Source organism: Myotis myotis, unplaced genomic scaffold (assembly GCF_014108235.1).
Source record: "Myotis myotis isolate mMyoMyo1 unplaced genomic scaffold, mMyoMyo1.p scaffold_m19_p_5, whole genome shotgun sequence".
Lineage (NCBI taxonomy): Eukaryota > Metazoa > Chordata > Mammalia > Chiroptera > Vespertilionidae > Myotis > Myotis myotis.
This window is the reverse complement of record NW_023416357.1, coordinates 103,023,079-103,043,868: the sequence shown is the minus strand read 5'-3', so window position 1 is coordinate 103,043,868 and position 20,790 is coordinate 103,023,079. Positions and strand designations below refer to the sequence as shown.

The 20,790-nt window shown below is 56.0% G+C and overlaps 1 protein-coding gene and 1 pseudogene across 2 annotated transcripts; both read left to right on the top strand.

The window, feature by feature from the left end:
* The first annotated feature begins 678 nt into the window (after positions 1-678).
* UBE2I (ubiquitin conjugating enzyme E2 I) lies at positions 679-17,848 on the top strand. Of its 2 annotated transcripts, none has more exons than XM_036308826.1 (7): positions 679-835; positions 5,587-5,662; positions 5,795-6,004; positions 7,027-7,099; positions 12,946-13,055; positions 13,157-13,236; positions 15,892-17,848. In XM_036308826.1, the coding sequence occupies exons 2-7, from the start codon at positions 5,597-5,599 to the stop codon at positions 15,953-15,955; spliced, it is 603 nt and encodes a 200-aa protein (XP_036164719.1). In that variant the 5' UTR covers positions 679-835; positions 5,587-5,596; the 3' UTR covers positions 15,956-17,848. The 2 variants fall into 2 exon arrangements, with proteins under 2 accessions (XP_036164719.1, XP_036164720.1); XM_036308827.1 differs by having other exon boundaries at positions 680-835; positions 5,795-5,878.
* On the top strand, positions 8,591-10,196 carry LOC118656066 (annotated as a pseudogene).
* Positions 17,849-20,790: the final 2,942 nt, after the last annotated feature.

Here is a 20,790-nt window from a genome sequence, read left to right as displayed (position 1 = left end):
GGGGCAGGTTGGGGGGGGCTCCCAGCTGGCCCCTCCCCCGCCCGCTGGCAGCTCCGGAACCCCTCCCTCTGGGCCAACACCAGAGTTAGGGAGCGTCCGCAATTCTCTTCCCGTCGGTCAGGCCCGCTCGGGGCCGTTTGTACCGGGCCAGCTCATTGGACGGATTTGACATACGCCCCACCCAGCGCTCCGAACTGGCCAATTGCAAAGGGTGTCACAGGGCGCCGTAATCGGAGGATCGCCGCCGTGCTGCGACGCTTCTGGGATTCCTTAGGCCTCGGTGGCCTCTGTCCCCCAACCCTGGGCCTTAGCCCTAAGGAGACCAATGGGATCCGTGCCCGGAAAGGTGCCCGCGGGGCATCCGGGGAGCCCTTGGAGATCTCGGTCTCCGCCTCCCCCCGCTGCTTACCGGCGCGTCCTCGAGTGGACGCGCGCATCGCAAAGGGGAGTTTGCAGACACTCCCTCACATTGTGGATGCGGCTCCTTTAAGAGCACAGGTGTCCAGGGCGCCGCCTGACTGGAAAGCAGCCCCCCGGCTGGGCTCCCTGGGCGAGCCTGGGGCGCGGACGCGTGGCGGCGGGGCGCGGGCAGCACGTGGCATGCGGCGGCGAGGGCCGATCGGGACCCCGGGCGGCGGCGGCGGCACGAGATATGGGCACGCGGCGGACAGACCCCGCAAGCCCCGCCCGCGCCCCGCCCGCGCCGGGGTCCTCGGAGCGCTCGGGCTGCGCGCGGAGCGGGCTCGGGAGGGAAGTCCCGAGACAAAGGAAGTGCCGAGCCGCCTCCGTCGCCGCCGCTTCGTCCGCCTCGCTCGCCGGGCCGCGGCCGCCCTAGGTGAGCCCAGGTGGAAGGCGCACAGGGTGCGGCGGCGGCGGGACGGGGGCCAGACCTCGGCAGCGCGGGCCTCCGCCGCCGTCGGGCCGGGCTCCTCCACCCACGGTCCCCTGGGCCCCCACCCCCGCCTCCTGCGCGCCCCCCGACCTGACCCCGACCCCGCGCCCGGGAACCGTCCGCCTGGGAGCTGTTGACGCCGCGGGCTACGGCGCGACCCAGCTGGGCCGACCTCGGCGGCTTCCGGGCCTTGGGGCTCCGTCGCTTTCCCTTGTGAAAGTGTCGGCGTCCCCTCCGGCGTGGGCTCGCGGTGCGGCCGGGGAGCCACGCGGGGTTGACAGCAGCTTCCCTCCGCGGAGGGACGTGCGTTTCCTGGGTCACGGGTCCGCACACAAACCTGTGGCGCTCAGAGAGGCCCAGCGGAGAGAGTTAAAAGTCTTGGATTGCAAAATTGCTGGTTGGATTGGGGGTGGGGGGGAGATGATGCCTGAAATGCAAAACAAGTCTGAGTTTTCCTGCGCCTCCGAGGAGCTCCACTGGCCGTTGGTGGGACCCTGAGCATCAGCACTCGGCTGGAGGGAGAGTTTCCTTTTGTGTTTAAGATGGCTTTGTACCCGTTGAAGGGAGCTTGGAGCTGATGTTTTCGTGAGTAGGAGGGAAAGGAAGGGAAGGCGGATCACGGCCTGCAGTCGTCCCTAAATCACCGTGTTTTTAAGTGGTTTGGTTGGTATATTTTGAAAGCATGCTTAGCTCCTCGGTTTGCAAAGTTACTGTGTTGGCCAAGTTGGCGTTTTTGTTTCTTTTCCCAAGAACACGGCTCTGAATGTAGCTGGCTGTTAAGGACTCGCCACCTTTAGGTAGAGAACATGTCCAACAGGCAGAGGAGATGGACACTAGTTTGTCCTGATTTGCTTGTGACCTTTTGGGTGGTTCCGGGGTGAGTTGTGCGTGCTGTTGTGTCTTTGGCGAAGGCTCGGGGTTGGAACCTTGCTTCTGAAACAGCCTGGGATCCTGGGAGATTTGTCGAGAAAGAACCGGAAGTGCAGCCTGGGCAGAGATCAGGCAAAGTGCATACCTTCCCCTGAGGGCGTTTGTGTTTGTTTCAACCTGGGCTACCTATGCCCATTTTACAGATGAGAAAGTTTGAGGTTGGGGGGAGATGAACAACTCGCCACACTCACAAAGCCAGTAAGTGGGTCTGAAGTCTCTGCTGTCAACCAGCAGAGCTGATCTGAGAAGCCTGGGCTCATGGGCAGACCTCCCCACTGAGCCTGGGGAACCCAGCCTTTGTCCCGCGGGCTGCTGTCTCTAGTAGTTCATGGATGTTTTATCTTTGCATCTGCAACTTTGCTGCTCTGAAGCATCCAGTAACTTAGCTGCTCCTTACGTTTCTCTCTGTTGGGGAAGGCGGAGTCAGTTCTAAGTGGGATTCTGAATGAGGCTTCTGTTTTGTAATTAAAATGTAACAAACTGGCTGCTTTCTCCTGGACTGGAAAGGCTCCCGGGAGCGGAAGCACCGTCTTGAAGACAGGTGTCTGCCTGGGTCACTGCAGGTAAACACCTGTGGCTCTTTGCCCTGATGGCGGAAAGCATCTTATTAGGGCCCGATCTGGTCCATTGGCACTCCTGCGGAACTGCCGCTCACTATTAACCTTTCATACCTGGGACAACCACAGCGAGGCACGGGGTCTTCGTGTGCACTTTGTTCCATCCTCAGAGCAGAAGAGGCGGGTCCTGGCACGGTCAGCAGGAGGCAGGCCACGCTTGGGGTCACCCTGCCGGCCTCAGCCCCTCGAGCATTGTGTGGCCCTGCACAGTATCCACGGTTGCTCGGTGTCCAGAGCTGGCCTGGGCTTCAGAAAGCAGCTTCGACGCCTGGCTACGGGCCTTGTGCCTCACTTCAACAATGCTTCCCAGGTTGCTTGTCTTTGGTCACTGAACTTCTGTGTTAATTCGGCAGAAGCATCCTGCCAGCCTGTGCTGTCTGCTTTGCCATGGCCAGCGATGAGGGGCAGGGGCAGTATGTGGGAGGCTAGCATGTGCTGTGTCCTCCAACCTGGAGGTGGGGATGTGGATAACATGGGGTCATGCCACTTAGAACCAGTTGAAGTGAAGACTTAGCGAAACTTAGAAATGAAGACTTTTCCGACATCAGGGCTACAATCAAGCCTCCCAGTCAGTCACCACTGTCACTGCCCACTTCTGACAGAAGCTGCTGGTTTGCTCCTCTGTGCACCCCCCCGGAGGCCCTCACGTCCCTCATGCAGGCCTTCCCTTCCCACTCTCCTCTGGCCCACCAGCCCCACTGTTCCTGAACCATGTTGCCTGGCACAGTCTCCTGCCAGGCGGCCACTGTTTCAGAGCAGGTGCCTCTGGCCCCCCTAGTGCTGCTTTGCATCTCCAGCACCTCGCGCTTCCCAGCACGTAACTTCCTCCCCTGTGAGCCCCCAGGGCAGCATCCTGTCAGGCTCTTCATGAGCACCTCAGTGGTTTGGTCAGACATGCCCTGGGGAAGAAATGGGCAGACCAGAGCTCGGGGTTGTGTGGTGCAGTGAGCAGTGCAAGCCTGATGTTAATCTACTTTGGACTTAATCTTGGATAAGGTGTGTTCTGGAGTCACAGTGCTGGAGCTGGGGACCACAGTCCAAGTTGGTGCACCTGTCACCCTTGACTGAAGGGCTCTGACTTTCCCCCACTTCTCTGTGATAACATAAGCATACCTGTTTCTTGAAAATGTACTACATCCAGTTGGTCTGGCGGTTTCTATAGTAACTGGCTCCTGAGACCTGGGTTCCTAGGTGGGATTGGAGGCGACAGTGCTTTTCTGCAAAGGCAACCCCATACCCTCCTTCTGTGCCTACTTCTTGGGAAAATAGTCGTTCAAGAGCTGCCCAAAACCCAGAGCACTGGGGCCTCCCAGAGTTCCTGACTCCACAGTCGCCTCTGAGCCCTGGGAATGTGCATTCGGTGCCTGCTGTTGAACTGTTGGCCTGACCTAGCACCTCCTCCACAAATAGTGTGAACCTTGGGGGCTGGGCAGGGCAGCCAGGTGGTGTGGCTACTGGGGTGAAGGGCGCCCTCTGGGTTGCTGAGGGAGTTGTAGATCAGCCTGGGGGGGGGGGGGGGGGGGGGGGGGGGGGGGAGGTTGAAATCGTAGTTACTAAGCGAGGGGCACTGCAGCAGGAGAGAGTAGCCCTGCCACCCACCCCCTCGTCAGAAGACCACCTGGGTTTGCGTTGAGGCTCCGGCCTCAGGGCAGGTCCTCCTGGACCTCCATTCCTATCTCCAGAACAGGCCTGTGTGGAGGCTGGGGCAGTGGGCCGGCTGGGCAGGAGAGCACGGCTGCTGTCAGTGATGCCCTGCTGGAGATGTGTTTTTTCCGTACAGGGTTGAGCACCCTGTTGTGGTTGTGGAGGGCACCCCACATTGTACTCAGGCCCTTGTGCTGGCCCTTTTCCCTGCAGAGGCAGAGAGGAGACCTCTCCCCTAGCCTCAGTATCAATCTGAAGGCTTGGGGAAGCCTTTTTATGGTAAATGCATGTGCTTCATCCAAGGTATCTTCAGTGTTTCCATGGACTTTGAGGACCAACCAGCACACTTAGGGTCAAATTCTCCAGCAGGTTTTGTGACCATGTCACCTCTGCATCTGCTTTCTCATGGGCAGCTGGAGGCGACGTTACGATTCAGTGCCCTGCAGTCTGGTCTGGTGTGCCAGGCACCTGGAGATGCTGCTTTACCTGAGGGCTCCAGGCTGTTCGTTTGAACAGCTAAAGGCACGGAGCCTTGAGAGTCTGTGGTCCTGGCCTGCTGAGGTCTCACTGCTGCCTGGTGCTCCTGAGGAGTTCCTGGGCTCTGTTAGCTGCTTCACTTTTGTTGACTTTCCCAAAGTACATGGGAGACGGGCCTTGATCCATTACTTGTTTGGGGAGTGCCAGGGTGGGGCTATAGGGTGAGAAAGTGGAGGGGGCAGAGGGAAGAGCCCGGGACCCTGGGGACACGTGGGTCTGTCGGCTGCTGGGGCCCGGTGAGCTGTCTGGACGTGTCCACAATGCAGTTGAGCTGCCCTCTGCCCTGGTGCACTTTTCCACTTGGTTGCCTTCTAGAATAAGGTCATCCTGGCTAGGCCTGAATCTGAATTCTGAGCCCTGATTCTAAGTTGGGGGCCTGACAGCGCCCCCACGTCCCGGCATCAGCAGAGGGAAGCGATTCATCCCTGCCCTTCCCAGGTCTCAGCCAGCATTCTGGGTATCCCCGCCTGGGCCTGCCTTTCCTGTGTATATGATGATAGGACTGGACCCCACTGCTGGGTGTGACTAAAGTGGGGGTTGGGGGCACGGGTGCCAGGTGTCTGCTGGGAGTACTCGGCATCCCTTCCTGCACAGCACCCAGCAGCTCTGAGACCCACGCCTGTGGCTTCGCCTCTCCGAACCTCTGTGTCACCATGTGATGGAGCGTGAGGGGTTGCCGTGGAGCCCTGGGGCAGGCAGTTGACAAGGCACCCACATGGCGGTGTCCAGGAGGCCCAGGCCTCTTCTCTGGTGATCTGCCTGTAGGAGAAGGCTGGAGTCGGGGCCTGGGGCCTGTCCAAACGCTGGTGGGGCCGCTTGCTAAGAGCATGCATGGTCTCTATGGGCCATGTGAGAGCCTTCACTTACCCGCTTTTCTTGAAAACAAGTCTGCTCGCTGGGCCGGTGAGGGAAGGGGCCGAAGGAACCAGGTTTTCCTCCTGATCGCGTTTCTGCTGTCTCTTTCAGGACTTTGAATATGTCGGGGATCGCCCTCAGCAGACTCGCCCAGGAGAGGAAAGCTTGGAGAAAAGACCACCCATTTGTAAGGAAAGCTTGATTTCTCCATGTAGCTCAGTGGGTCCTCTCCCTGACGGGGTGAGAGGCACAGGGTTCCTGTGGGCAGCGAAGATGAGCTGCCACAGAACTGATGCGCCTGTGTGTGGTTTTCTCGCAGGGTTTTGTAGCTGTCCCCACAAAAAACCCCGACGGCACGATGAACCTCATGAACTGGGAGTGTGCCATTCCAGGGAAAAAAGGGGTAAGAAGCACCCGTGCCAGTGTGGGGTGGACTGTTGGGAACGCTCGGACCCTTCAGAAGGACTTAGGTTCAAGTGTACATGACGTGAGGTCACACAGGCCAGGGGACATGAAATGGTGGGACAAGGTCAGTGTGACATGTGGCACCACCCCCCCACCCCTGGCAGTTTCAGTGCTGGAGGAAGGAACTGAGCTGCGGCAGGGGAGTAGGCCCGGACCCTGCTGCATCTTGGAGACAGGATGGAGGCGGGGCTGTAGGAGCCACGCAGGCCTTCAAGTTTATCCTGGATGTGCTGAGACTGGAGCAGCCCAGACCGCAGCACTGAGGGGTGTGTGAGCCCGGGCTGGTGGCCAATCCCTGACCCTGTGATGGCTGCTTGGGGCCCCACATGTCCTTCACACACAGCACCGCCCTCCCAAGGTGGTGCTCCGCTGGGTATCTGGGCCGGTTAGAACCAGTGCGTTTGAGGCGGTAAGGAGTGAGGGTCTCCAACAGCCCAGCGTGTGGCTCTTCCCGGTGACTCCGAGGGAAGGAGGAGGCCCCGGAGGCGTTTGGGTTGTGCTAAGGCCTCATGGCCTCCACTTCCCCCTCCCTGGTCTCTCCTGAGAATCCACGATGCTCAGCCATGGTGTTTTCTTGACAGTCTCCTTCCCTTGCATTGAGCTGGCAGGATTAGGACTTTGTCCACAAGAAAATGTGGTCTGGGTTTGCTTCAACTGAGACTGTTGAGGGCCCAGCATGCACCCCAGCCTCCATTGAACCCGTACGTGGCCCTTTTCTTAGGTGAGGGAGGCTGGTGGGCTGTAGCTGTCTCCCTCCCAGTTGGGAAGGAGTGTTGGACTGAAGAGCTGGAGGCTGACCAGGGACAGGCGGGACCTGAGGGAGGGGGTCTGCATTTGAGCTCACTTCAGGCCTTACCTAGCTGCTCAGGTACAGACCCTGCACCCCGCCATGGCCGCTTGTCTGCTCCTCTCCAGGGAGGACTCTTTCCCATTGGCCCTCAGGGCTCCTGGAGGTCCCCCAGTCCTGGTGTGGGTCATTGAGCTGTGGGCAGGGTCACGGGGCCGTGTAGCAGCAGCATGCCCCTCCTCCTGGGCCTCTGCAGCAAGAGGCGGCACACATCTCATCACGGCTTCATTTCCCAACAGACCCCTTGGGAAGGAGGCTTGTTTAAGCTGCGCATGCTCTTCAAAGATGACTATCCGTCCTCACCCCCGAAATGTAAGTACAACGAAGTCCTCAAAGGTTGGCTTTGATCGTGCTCCAGCAGAGATCTGAGTCCTCTTCAGAGAGCCCGGCCTCCGGGGGCGCGGTTATTGCACACGCTGCTCCACACAGGGTGGCCCCTGGCTCTGACCCCTGTGGCTCCGTCACACTGGTCCTCACGGTTGACTGTGCATCTGAGTGTTTCCAGCCCCGGGGTGGGAGGTGCACCTAACAGACCAAGTCTCCAGTCTTCGCCCTACAACTGGGAAGCTCCAGGCCTAGCGTGAATGTTCATGAGATCCAGGGGAGGCTCCTGAACCCTTAGTGCCTGTCAGGGATGAGGCCACACATACCTGCCCCGGATGGGGATGGACATGCAGGAGAAGCACCATTCAGAACCTTACTCCTCAGAGGAATTTTTTTGCTGTGACCTGTCATCTGTTAGAATTTCACACCCAACTCCGGGCCTGCATCTGCAGCCTGGATGGATGGCACACGTAAGCCAACAGAAGGCGGCAGGAAGAAAAGGCCACAGCCATGTTTAAAACGGCCACGGGTAGACCATGATGCAGTTTAACAAAACTCAGGATGAGGGGGAGAAGGCACCAAATCTCTCCCCCTTGGCAGCTAGACATCAACAGATACTGTCCAGCTGGTTGATTGAATGCATTGACATGCGCCTCAGTCTGTCAGAAAGTGCCCGGCATGTGGGAAGGCAAGACTACATGTTAACTCGTGGTTAGTGATTTAAGAGATAGAAGTATGTTTCCCATTAAAATAGCATCTAGCAGAAGACTTACTTAAATTATCAATTCATAACGTAACCACTGGGATGGAGACTTACTTCATTTGGAGTGGTTCTTTGCTGTTTGAATTTTGTGTGTGTATGTCATGTGTAGGTATTACTTTAAATAAGAAGTGAGATAGCTGCTTTCATCACTTCTATGCAGCATTGTATTGGAATTCTAAGCAAATGCAGCAAGGTAGGAAAAAGAAATCCCAGCAGAGAAATGGAAAAGGAAGGCTTACACCATAGACCAGGGGTGGGCAAACTTTTTGACTCAAGGGCCACAATGGGTTCTTAAACTGGACCAGAGAGCCGGAACAAAAGCATAGATGGAGTGTTTGTGTGAACTAATATAAATTCAAAGTAAACATCATTACATAAAAGGGTAGGGACTTTTTCTTCAATAGTTTTATTCATTTCAAACCGGCCCGCGGGCCGTAGTTTGCCCACGGCTGCCATAGACCATCTTTCTCTAAGTCTGTTTATTAAGGTTGCTGAATAAAACGTTAACATATAAAAACCCATTTCCATACAGTTGCAACAAATGAAAGGTTTTTTTTTTGTGTTTTGTTGTTGTTAATCCTCACCCAAGGACATTTTTTTTTTCTTCATTTATTTTCAGAGAGAATGGAAGGGAGCGGGAGAGAGAGAAAGCGAAATATCAATGTCAGAGAGGCACATCAGTTGGTTGCCTCCCACACGCACCCTGACTGGGGCCGGGAATCAAACCTGCAACCCAGGCACGTGCCCTTGACTAGAATCGAACCTGGGACCCTTCAGTCCTCAGGCCGATGCTCTATTCACTGAGCCAAACTGGCTAGGGCTACAAATGAACATTTTTAAACTCTACCTTTTATAGTAGCATCAGGTTCCCTGGAGTAAATCCAATAAAAGACATTTAAGACCTCTATACTGAAAACTAGAACATTTACGAGAGAAGGAAGGAAAGCCTAAATAACCAGAGATGGCCAGGTTTACGGATGAGAAGGCATGCTGTTAGGAAGATGTCAGTTCTCTCCAAGCTGATGTACAAATTCAGTGTAACCCCAGTCAAAACCCAAGCAGATTTTTGTGGAAATTGTCACACCACAGGCTATAAAATGTAGAAAATGCAGAGTGCCAAGACTTGCTGTGGCCCTTGGAGTTCTAGGAGGGGAGGATGGTGAGGCCTAAGTTGGGGCTCACTGGGTAAAAAGTACCCAGACCCGTTAGCAGGACAGGCAAGACATGAATCCGTTGAGACCTCCTAAAGTAGTTGAGATGCAGAGAGTCCAGAAAAACGCAGGTGTACAATGGAGTGACTTATGAGAGGTGACACTGCAGTGCGTGGGGAGAAGATGGTCTTCTCATGCATGGACTGGACAGCCGACAGTCCTAGTGGAAGAATAAGGAGAGCTCAGTTTCCCCCTATAGACCAAAGCCTTCCTGGTGGATTGTGATGCCCAGTGGGAAGGTGGGTGGGACAGGAAGACAGGAGGATGTCTTCATGACTTGAATAGGCAGAGCTTTCTTAACCAGGAAGGCACGAAAAGTGCTTTTCCCCCGGAGCGGGAAATGATCAATTGGACTACACTGAAATTAAGACCATCTCTTGACCCGGCTCTGGACCAGCTTTGTGCACCGAGAGAATACCTTCTCCGCACCAGGAAAGCCCCACCCACCTGAAGCCAAGATGTCTAGTAAGCGAGCCAAGGTCAAGACCACCAAGAAGCGGCCACAGCGGGCCACATCCAATGTCTTTGCGATGTTTGACCAGTCACAGATCCAGGAGTTTAAGGAGGCCTTCAACATGATCAGCCAGAACCGAGATGGCTTCATTGACAAGGAGGACTTGCATGACATGCTGGCCTCCCTGGGGAAGAACCCCACGGATGAGTACCTGGAGGGCATGATGAGCGAGGCCGCTGGGCCCATCAACTTCACCATGTTCCTGACGGTGTTCGGGGAGAAGCTGAACGGCACGGACCCCGAGGACGTGACCCGCAATGCCTTTGCCTGCTTCGGCGGAGAGGCCTCAGGTTTTACCCAGGAGCTGCTCACCACCATGGTGACCGCTTCACAGACGAGGAAGCGGACGAGATGTGCCACGAGGCACCCATTGTCAAGAAAGGCAACTTCAACTACGTGGAGTTCACCCGCATCCTCAAGCACGGTGCCAAGGACAAAGACAACTAGGCCTCCCAAGGCCCCCATGTCCAGGCCCCTGTCCCAGTCACCTGCTCCACACACACAGTCTGCACCTGCTCATGCCCAGGGGACCCACTCAGGGGAGCCTCCCTCTGAGAGGTTAGGGCCCAGCTCCCAGTGGAGGAAACAGGCCCAGAGAGGCAGTGCCAGGCAAGGATCACACAGCCATTGTGAGGCAGATGTGCCCACTGACCCTCCAAGAAAGGATCACCTAGGGAGCTGGGCCTGAAGGTGCCAAGGGAAGGCCCCAAAGGAGAGCCCAGGCTCAGCTGTTGCCTGCCCATCCCCGGGCTGTCCCCCCAGGAAGGGCCCTGTGCACCACTTCACGTGCACCCCATGGGACATGAAGCCCTTTCCCAGACACTGCCACAAACTCACGAACCTCACCACACACGGTCCTCCCAAGGACAGGGTGACAGAGCCCCCCGCCCTGCCCAGAACACCCCACCCACAGGGAGGGGCTCCTCCGAGAGGCAGTCTAATAGAAGGCTGAACACTGGGAAAAAAAAGACCATCTCTTCACCAAAAGACACCACTGGCAGTGAAGAGGGGAGAAAATTATATTAATACTTACATTGAATATATCAAGAGCCTCCACAAATCAATAAGACAGATACAACCATTTGATGGAACAGGCCCCTGGCAAGAGGTTCTCCACCTGGCCAATCAGCACAGACAGAGATGCGCAACTTCTTACCGGAGAATGACAGTTACAGCCACGGAGTGAACAGGCTGCCGAGCAGCAGAAGCCCACGTAGGTGCACTAGAGAAAGAGTAAATTTTGAACATTTCCTTTGGAAAGCTGCCTGCCATGTCTGCTGAAGCTAAACTTATCCCTCCCCTAGGACCCAGCTGTTCAACTCAAGTAAATATTCAATAGAAATGCATACACATGTCCACCAAAAGGCATGGACAGCGTGTTTATGACAGCTCTGTCTGTAAAAGCCAAAAGCTGGAGACAACCCAAGTGTCCATTCAGAATAGAACGGGTAAGTGCAGCAGCAAGAATGAGGGACCTGCAAGTGCTCAGCAGGAGTGAGCCTCCCAAACGTGGTGCTGAGTGGAGAGAGCCAGGCACAGAGGAGCGTATGCTGGAGTCCTGTTACGAAGGTCAGCAGGCCGTGCGATGAATGATGTGCGGCGTCGGGAGGTGACTTCATATGGAAGAAAGCCAGAAGAGCCGGGGAAGTGGGGCTGGGGGCCTGCGGAATGCTAGTATTCATCATTGGTACACTTCTCTAGCTAAGAAACAAGATTGATAAATCAGATTAAATTCAAATTAGGAACTTGTGTTCACCAAATATACAATTAAAAGAGCAAAAATGCAAACTCAGAGTGGGAGAAGATACCTGTGAGACATGTAATTGACAGAAGGCTTGTATCCAGAATATCTAAAGACCTGCAAATCAATGAGACAACCCAATAGAAAAGTGTACAAGAGACTTGAACAAGAACTTCTCCAAAGAAGTAGCCAGTTTATCCCAGTAAATGAAAGGAGCTCACCCCCACAGGTCATCAGGGAAATACAACTTAGAGCCATGAGAGGCAACCATAATTCATTTAAGAATGGCCGAGTCGGGGCCCCAGCCCGGTTTGGCTCAGTGGATAGAGTGTCAGCCTGTGGACTGAAGGGTCCTGGGTTTGATTCTGGTCAAGGACACATGCCTGAGTTGCAGGCTCGATCCCCAGTAGGGGGCGTGCAGGAGGCAGCCAATCAATGATTCTCTCTCATCATTGATGTTTCTATCTTTCTCCTCCCTTCCTCTCTGAAATCAATAAAAATATATATTTTTAAAAAATAATAATCATGGCCGAAGTCCACAGCTGATACACCAGGTGTTGGCAGTACTGTGAAGCAGTGAGTTGTAAGTAGGTACAGCCACTTTGGAAACTGGCAGTATCTATCCACATTCAACACAGACGCCCTGTGATCCAGCATTTCCACATGGAAATGCACATGTGTGCACCAGAATTCACATCCAGGAGCAATCACAGCTATATTAGTATTCACTCACATGTGCACCTGCAGTGAGGTGGGCAAGTTGCGTGCGGCCAGTCTCCCAGGGGCTGCTGCGCAGCAACAGGAGTGAGTAACTGCCACTGCCTGTGAGGGGACATGACCCATGAGTGGGGGTGGGGAGGGGGGGCGAGCCTCTGTGGTTTGTGCGCAGACAGTTCAAGATGTGCTTTCTGGGATTACAGGTTGGCTTAGTTGGGCAAATGGAGTGGGCGATCTATGAGGGAGTTTTCTGAGAAGCTGCTGCTATTAGTGGATTGTATTTATTTTTTGTCAGTAATTCATCAGGTTGTACTAGACTTGCTACACTTTTCTAGGTAAAATTAATGTTTAAAAAAAAGAGAAAGTACCCAGAAAAAAGGATAAAGAAATAATGCTAAAATGTCAGCTGTGGTTAATGGTCCCTGGGTAGTGCTCATGGCAATTTTTTTTCCTGTTCTTTTATATTTTCAAACTTTTTACATGTGTTAATTTTTTAAAAAGAAAATAAACTCTCATTTGGAAGGACCTTGGCTGCTTCCCCAGGACCTAGTCACCTGCTGCAGCAGCCCCTTCCCATCTTCCCAAGCCCAGACCGGCCGGGGAGGCCGCCTGGGCTGTGCTCTGACTCTCACTGTCCTGAAGCAGGTCCTGGGGAGTGATGTGGCTGTACCTCTGCGTCCACTGGAAGGCACACTTGCTCCTCTCCTACCTCTTCCCACCTCCTCCTGCCTTGTGGCCAGTTTTGTTTTTGTAAACAGTTTTTGGGAAATGCCTGATGACCAGCAAGGTGCAGGGGAGGTGGGAGGGGAAGGGGAGGGGTCATCAGGACAGGACGTTCTGTAGGACAGCTGTCACCAAAATACATTTCCTTTTTTCCATGTGGTCTAGGCAAATTTGAACCACCATTATTTCACCCGAACGTGTACCCTTCGGGCACTGTGTGCTTGTCCATCCTCGAGGAAGACAAGGACTGGAGGCCAGCCATCACAATTAAGCAGGTATGCGGCGTGAGGGCCTCGCCTCCGCCTTCCTTCAGGACCAGAGTTTGCCTTTTGAACTGCTGACCTCCCACCTTGCTTTGTTTTTCTCTCTCACACAGATCTTATTAGGAATACAGGAACTTCTAAATGAACCAAATATTCAAGATCCAGCTCAAGCAGAGGCCTACACAATTTACTGGTTAGTGATCTGGCCCCTCTTGCTGTGACCTCTCTCATCAGCTCGCACAGCCTTCCCCTGCCCCAGAAGTCCCAGCCAGGCTGCCTGTAGGAAGGGGAGCAGTAGGCAAGCTGTGGGCGGGTGGACAGTCCTGACCCTCCCAGCAGCCTCGGAGGGCGGCCTGCACACAAGCTCACCTGGCACCTCACCTGGGTCGGTGCCGAAAGGGGGGACTGAGGTGACCAGGGAGGCTTCCGAGGAGGAGCTGCACGTGCAAAGGGCCTATGGTGGCAAGAATGGGCGGCCAGGGCTGGTGTGGCCAGAGCCATGTTGGTGGGGGTTGGCAGGCGGCAGCCCGATGACATGGGTTCCTACTGGACTACTTTGCCCCTGACGGGATATCGCCAGTCAAACCCTGTGCCTCCTGGAGCCCGTTTCAGCTCAAAGAGAAGGGTGTGGACACTGGAGGAAGAGGCCATGGACCTCCCACTCTGCCCTCCTTGGGCCCAGCCTGGGTGTGGCAGGTCCAAGGGGATGGTCCGCTAGGGAAGTGGCGCTCCCAACTTGCTCTTGGTCATCTGGGTGCTCTGGAAGAGGGCCTGGTGTTTCTTAGTGTGAGCAGTGGCACTAGACCTGGCACGTGGGGCTGGCAGGGTGGACAGTGGGGAGGACGCTGGCCTTCCTGGCCAGCCTCCCCAGCTGGTCTGGGCAGGGTGCTATGCCGAATTGGCAGCTTTGACCCTATTGCTCCACTTACCATGTTCAGAAACCTGACCCACAGGGAGAGGCTGAGCAGGGGCTTGTTCTTTCCAAGGGGGCGTTTCTGGAATTGCAACAGGTAGGCCTCTCTGAGCAGGTGGCCTGAGTTCATCTGAAGAGAAGCACCAGGTTGCAAGAGGTGCCCCCTCCTCTCCCATATGGCTTCAAGTTCCTGGGTCCAGCCCAGTTTTGGCCCGGGGCGCCCCCTGGTGGCCAAGAGTGGCAAGCTGCTCCTGGGCAGGGGCGGAGTTTCTCCTCCCAGCCAGAGGAATTGCTGTGAGTGATTCCAGTGGAGCTGCCTTAAATTTACGTGGCTGCTGTGCATCGGCAACTCCAGGAGCTCTCATATCTTGGCCCTTGAACTGGATGCTGTGTCGTTTGCACTGCAACATCTGTCTGCATCAGGCCATGTCAGCCTACGCCTCTGTAAATAGGGCCACTTGGGTCCTTAGTATCTGAGCCATTGCGATAGGCCCACAAAGCCAAAATGTCTTCTGGCTGGCCTTAGAGAGAGCTTGCCAGGCCCGGTGTGTTGCCGTGTGGGTGTGATGCTTTGGGCGAGTTGTGCGTGTGTCTTGATGGCGCGCCACTGGCCCACAGCCCCGTCTGCCATGGCGCTCACTGTTGAGCTGTGGTATTGCGGCACTCGCAGCATGGGGTCAGCGGGCACTGCTGTGTGCCAGCGGATGCTCCCAGCTGGTGCCTACTCGGGATTGGAGCATCTCCTCTGTACTACGGGTCCTTACATGCCAGGTGGCATCATCCACTGCTTCACAGGAATGAGACATCATTTCTCCTATAAGCATGTTTAAAAGCACCTTCTGTGAAATATGCTTAATGTCTTTTTCCAGATCTCTCTTCTTGTGTTTTCGGAAGGTCGCAGGATGTGCCCTGCACTGGCAGGTGCTCTAGGGCAGACACCCTGTGCCAGACCTCACTTGGTCAATGGCAGGGCTGGACTGGGCTGCCTCTGCTATTGCTCCAGCTCCTTCCAGAGCCCTCCTAGCTAGCTGCCTCCACCCTGGGGGTCTGGGACCTCGGCCAGGGGGGAAGCACAGGAGTGCAGACTACTCGCAGCACGGCCTGGCCGTAGAAGCTTGTCCTCTGGCCTTCACTCTTGGCTCTCGGCCAGGCGTGGTGCTGACACTGGCCTCCTGGGACTGTGTGCACCTGGGCACCATGCCAGCTCAGGGCAGGCTCCAGGCAAGTGTCCGCCTCTCCTGGTGCGGGCATTGCAGCCTTTCCCCAGAGAGGCTGGAGAGGAGGCCTGGGGTACCAGGCCTGTGGTCTGCACTGGGCAGAGCTAAGAGAAATTCTGTTGGCCCCTCTGTCCCAACCCTGGGCCTGCACCGTGGGCACGGACCAGTGATCTGAGGCCTACTTGTTGCGAGCACAGCTTGGAAAGAGCCCTGGCTTTCTTATCAGGGTTTGAGTGCACACACTGCGCCTGAGCTCCAAGGAGGGCTCCTGACTGGCCCCTGAAGTATTTGATGAGACCTCTGACCTGGTGTGTCAAGGAGCCCTGTTCATAAATGCATCGTGTACCCAAGGGCCTCGAGGTCACAGTGATCCCCTGGTGGCAGCTGGTCTCCTCTGATGGCAAATTTGCTGCACTTCCCTGGCCTAGGGCAGTGCCCACCAGCCCCCTTCCCTTGGCAGCTCATCTCACACTGGAGTCCCAGCTGAGGTCCTCCGACCACCAGAAAGCTGCCCCCACTCCATACCTTCACACACGGGACTGAGTCCCCTGGGAAAACCCACCAGATGTCTGTGTCTGTTATTGAAGACTAGATGAGCAATCCATATTTTCTCTCCAAAATGACTAATGCTGTTTCAAACAGAAGAGAGAGAAAACTGCTGGTCACTGGTTAGACCAGCCCAGGCTATTCTAACCTGTCTCTCTCTTGACCTCCTCAGCCAAAACAGAGTGGAATATGAGAAAAGGGTTCGAGCACAAGCCAAGAAGTTTGCACCCTCATAAGCAGCGACCTGCGGCAACATCAAAAGGAAGGGATTGGTTTGGCAAGAACTTGTTTACAACATTTGCAGATCTAGCATTGCTCTATACAATAACTAGTCACCTGGGGGAGGTGGGCGGGCGCCATTTTCCATTTCCGCCACCGGTACACAGTTCTCCACTTGCTGAATTGCCCAGTTTTTCATACAGGGTCTCTTCCTTCAGTCTTTTGTATTTTGATTGTTATGTAAAACTTGCTTTTATTTTAATATTGATGTCAGTATTTCAACTGCTGTAAAATGATAAACTTTTATACTTCTATGAGTCCCTGAGGAGCTAGTTCCCTTTGCTCGCGGGTGCAGGCATGCTTCCCCTGTCTGAGCTACACTACCCTCCAGCTGGCTGTATGGAAAGGAAATCGGCCTGTCCCCTTCCCTCGCGCCTCTGTCCTTCTCTCCGCAGAACCTGGGTTGTGTTGCTATGAGCCTCAGATCCAAAGTCAGCCAGCCTCTTGTTTTCGCATCACTTCCTTTGTGTTTATATGGCGTTTTGTCTGTGTTGCTGTTTAGAGTAAATAAACTGTTTATATAAAGGTTTTTGTTGCATTATTGTCATTAAAAGTATGAGGAGGCAGCCTCAGGGGGTATCTCCCCACCCCCTTTCCACAGCTGCAGGCCCCACAGAGCACCGCCTTCGGCCCCAGCAGGCCTCGCTGCCTGTTCCTGGGTCCTGCGTGGCACCTGTCCTGGTCCTTTGTAAATAGTGCTGTGTACAGAGATGCTGTGTGTCGGGGTTTCTGTCCACCCCACCTGGGTCTTTGGGCTGTTGAGCACTGGAGTTCAGATCTGGGCAAGTTGGAATTGGTGTCGAGACTCCTAAAGCGCGCCCTGCCGGAGCCATGGAGGAGATGCCTAACCCAGGCCCGGGCGGCTGAGCCGTGGCATGGAGCCTCCTCACATCCGGCACTGCCCTTGGGCCTCTGCATGTAGCATCCTGGCCCTCCACGCTCACCGCATAAGTCCCCACCCCTGGGTGCAGGTAGTCTCGCGCACCGGGACACCCCTAGCGAGCAGCTCCGGGGACCACTGTCAGCGGTTCTTTCTGTGTCCTGAAACGCTCTGAACCTGGGAGCCCAGGGAGGTTGCTCTCAGAAAGAACCCTGGAACGTGAGCCCACAGCGGATCTTCAGGAGTCCTGAGTCCTGGCTCAGTGGGGAAGTGCGTACATGGAGACAGGAAGTGACAGGGGACCTGGCCTCGGTCCCAGTGAGCACGCTGACGAGTACAGGGGTCCAGACGTGGCCCTGTATCAACCAGCCTCGCCCTCCCGCCCGAGGACCCTTTCAGAACCAGGGGGTGAGGAACACTAGGTCAGCCAGGAAGGGGTGCCCCTGCTCACCCTAAGAAATGCGGCCCCTCAGCCGACAGCATGGCCCAAGGGCCCAGTGCCTTGCTCACTCGCTTAGCCGGACGTCTGTGGGTTCTGAGCTCTCAGTTTGATGTTCATGATTATTTCTAATGCAGAGGGTCTCGGGGGGTTCCGTGGGTCCTCTGTGTATAGCCCCTCCCAGAATGTCTTATTTTGTAATGACTGAACTACACTTAGTAATAGTTACACATGTATATGGTTAATATATATGGAAATGCAATATATTTTCTAGTTAAAGCATTCTAAAGTAATCGATGTTTCTAGCACATTGTCGTGACTTTGGCTAATGAAATGTCCTTTTGTGCCACAGTTCTTGGCTTAACAAAGATGTGAATCTTGTAACAGGAGAACTATGAAATGTGATCATTCTGTTTCTACTGTAAGGGAAGAGAGTGTGTTCCCAGCATGAGGCGCCTAATTAGTGAGGAATTGTGGGCAATAGATTAACCACTGTATCTAAGAATCCTCTAATTAAAACATTTCCACAAACTGCTGCCTGCAGGGTGTGTCCTTTCCTGCCCCCTCCCACACAGGCCACCCCCTGCTCCCTATTGCTGTGGTCTCCAGATTAGACCCTCAGTGACCCAGGGGTGGGGGTGATGTCCCTGGTGCTGTGGTCAGATCCCTCCTGTGCCCGCTGAGACCCTGGCATGGGCAGGCAAGGTTGGCACACATCTGTGCTGGCCACTGGCCGTGCCCTGCGTCTTCGTGGCCTGCTGGAGCATGGTCTCCCGGCTCTGGGGCTGTTGTTGTCACCTAGATGGACCTTCTCGGGGAGCAGGACGCCATCCTCACAGCCAAGGTGCACACAAGCTCTCAGTTCAGACCCTGATGGGGCCCCTGGGGTGTTGTGTCCAGGGCTGGCGGGGGCTTGGTCTGGCCATGGCCTGGGTGCAGAGCAAGGAGCCGACCACGGGTGGGATGGGGCTAGCTAGCCCTCAGCCTCCATCTCCCCAGGGGTGACTGCTCAGAGGCCCAAGTCGTCTGGCCAGGCTCGGGGTGCCCTGTCCTCCCCTGGGCTGTCCCGGCTGGGCCAGTGCTGTGTCCTCACACTTGTCTGCCCACACAGGCCACACTGCTCCCTGACCTGCTGGCCCAAGGCCTTCCCACATCAAGCTCTGCCATGAGCAGCCTCCAGTTTGAGACTGAAGACAAGTTGGCAGGTCGCAGGCCCAGCATTGGTAGGCTGACAGGTCTGAGTCAGCTTCCGCTGGGAGGCCGAGGGCACCTGTGTGGCAGGGGCCCAGGAGACGCAGGGCTTCCAGCACAGTGACCCCATGCGGAGGCTGTGGGCCCCACGGGGCTGGAGCACCAGGGTCCCATCCTCCCTGCTGCCCCAGGCCCCAAAACTGGCTCCAGCAGTTTGGCCCAAAGGCTCTGGCATCTGTTAGGAGGCCGTTTTCCCTGATCTAGAAGAAAATAAAGCAGCACAGAGCGCAGACCCGGGTTCCACACTCCTGGGCTCTGCCCTTCCAGGTGCCCACCCACCCATTCCAGGATGCCCTCCTGCAGAAAGGTCAGCTGGGTGCTCATGCTGCCCCTTCCATTCCTCCAAGGAGGAAGGACTAGAAGCCTCCAGAGCCAGGGACAAGGCATCTCAGCCCTCAGCTGTGCAAAGAATGGTGCTGTTCTGTGGAGGAGCGGCTGCTGGGTCCACCATTCGCTCTCTCTCCTGATACTGCCCTGGCCCCACCAAGTGGTGAGTGCGGGAGGTGTCCTTGCCGGGGAGCCACACCTCTGCTCCTGGGCCAGAAGCTGACAGAAAGGCCAGCGGACAGACAATGGATGGTGCTTTGCTGCCATGTCCCAGGCCTGGCACAGGCTCACCTGTGCAGGTACTGGCAACAGCAGGACCCCACTGAGCTGCTGGTGACTGCGCCCCAGGAAGCAGCCTCTCAGGCAGGGGGCCATTTGGGCCAGACCCCTTCCCACCTGGAGCCACCTCTGCTGGCAGAACCACTCACAATGGCCCAGGTGATGGAACAGATTCCCGCAGTCCTCAGGGTCCTGCCACGAGGGCAGGCAGGAACCCTGGCCCCACTCCCATGGCCCACCCCTTTTGTCCTGGACTGGTGCAGAGGCTCAGAGGGCCTGGGAGGACCCTGACTGCCAGGAGGCCGGGCCTGCAATTCCAAGGGCTGCCCCCAGAGAGTGTGAGCTGGTGGGTTATTTAAGCCTGTAGGGGTGGGGTGGACTCACCCGTGTCCTCATCTCCTGTGCCAGCCTTTCCCTGCTCTACATTGGCCTTCAGAGTGCTTATCCAGAGCTCAGAGCTGGGTGTTTTTCTCCTGGCCCTAGGAGGGAAAGCCACACCCACACCCCCAACACACACACACCTGCCAGGCGCTTTCCTGTCAGAGCCCAGAGGGTATGACCCCCACCTCCCCACCAGCTCCACAGAGCCCTGACCTCTAGGCAGAATGTTGTGCCCTAACAGCTGCTGTGACGTGACCCCCTCCTGCCCCCCACCTCCCCTTTCCACCTCCAAAGCAGGGCACTGGCCGTGCTGCGCAGGACCACTGTTAGGGGTCTGGGCCAGGGGAGCCAGGGTGACACTGACTCAGGTGGGCCTGACTTCAGCCTCAGAACAGGTCGGGAGAATGAAGGGATCAGCTACAAATGGGACCATCGCTCCAGCCCCTGGCAGTGTGTGTGGAGGGAAGTCCTAGGGCTCCTCCTTTCCTAGGGAAACAGGCTCAGGGCTAAGCTTGGGACCCAGCCTGTTGCTGTGTGGCCCTAGACAAGCCCCTTCCCCTCTCTGGGCTTCAGTTCACTTATCTACAGAGAATGGTGAAGTCTCCTGGGGCCCTCTGCCATCTGGCTAGTTAATTAGTTTCAGGGCTGGTGCCTCCACCATGGGCCGCCCCCTGGGTCCCCAGGGCATGGGTGGGTGGTACAAGCAGGGGCCTCCTCCCCTAGCAGCAGCCCCTCCTAACTTCCTGTTTACAGCTGCTACAGAGTCTCAGTTCTTTCTCCCAAGCCATTATGATCACCATGGCAACCGGACTGGTGTTTGTTCCAACAGGTTGATAGAACCTGACATAAAATTGCAGGGGTAGGGGAACCAGTTCCAAAATCCTGGCTCAGGACCTGCCAGTCCCCCAGGGAAGGACAAGCTGTCCCCATACGGATTGCTGCACCCTGCAGAAGGAAGCCCAGTAGCAGCTGGTGGCCTGACTCCAGGCCCCTGCTCCTGCTTCCGTGACTCATCTCTGTCCCAAGCAGCCCATGCATATCCTGAACAGCCTCTGCCTCATCTGCCTGGCTGTGCTGGGTCAGGATGGAAGTAGGGCCTCGGGACAGAGCTTATAGGAAAACCTAACCTGCAATTCTATCCCCGCACCCTGTAATGCAGTCTCTAATCCTCCTGCAGTCCCTCTCTCTCTCTCTCTCTCTCTCTCTCTCTCTCTCTCTCTCTCTCTCTCTCTCTC

Coding starts and splice junctions, on each gene's coding strand:
- UBE2I (XM_036308826.1), top strand. CDS start 5,597: ATGTCGGGGATCGCCCTCAGCAGACTCGCCCAGGAGAGGAAAGCTTGG. Junction 5,663..5,794: donor GGAGAAAAGACCACCCATTT/GTAAGGAAAGCT, acceptor GTTTTCTCGCAG/GGTTTTGTAGCTGTCCCCAC. Junction 13,237..15,891: donor GAGGCCTACACAATTTACTG/GTTAGTGATCTG, acceptor TGACCTCCTCAG/CCAAAACAGAGTGGAATATG.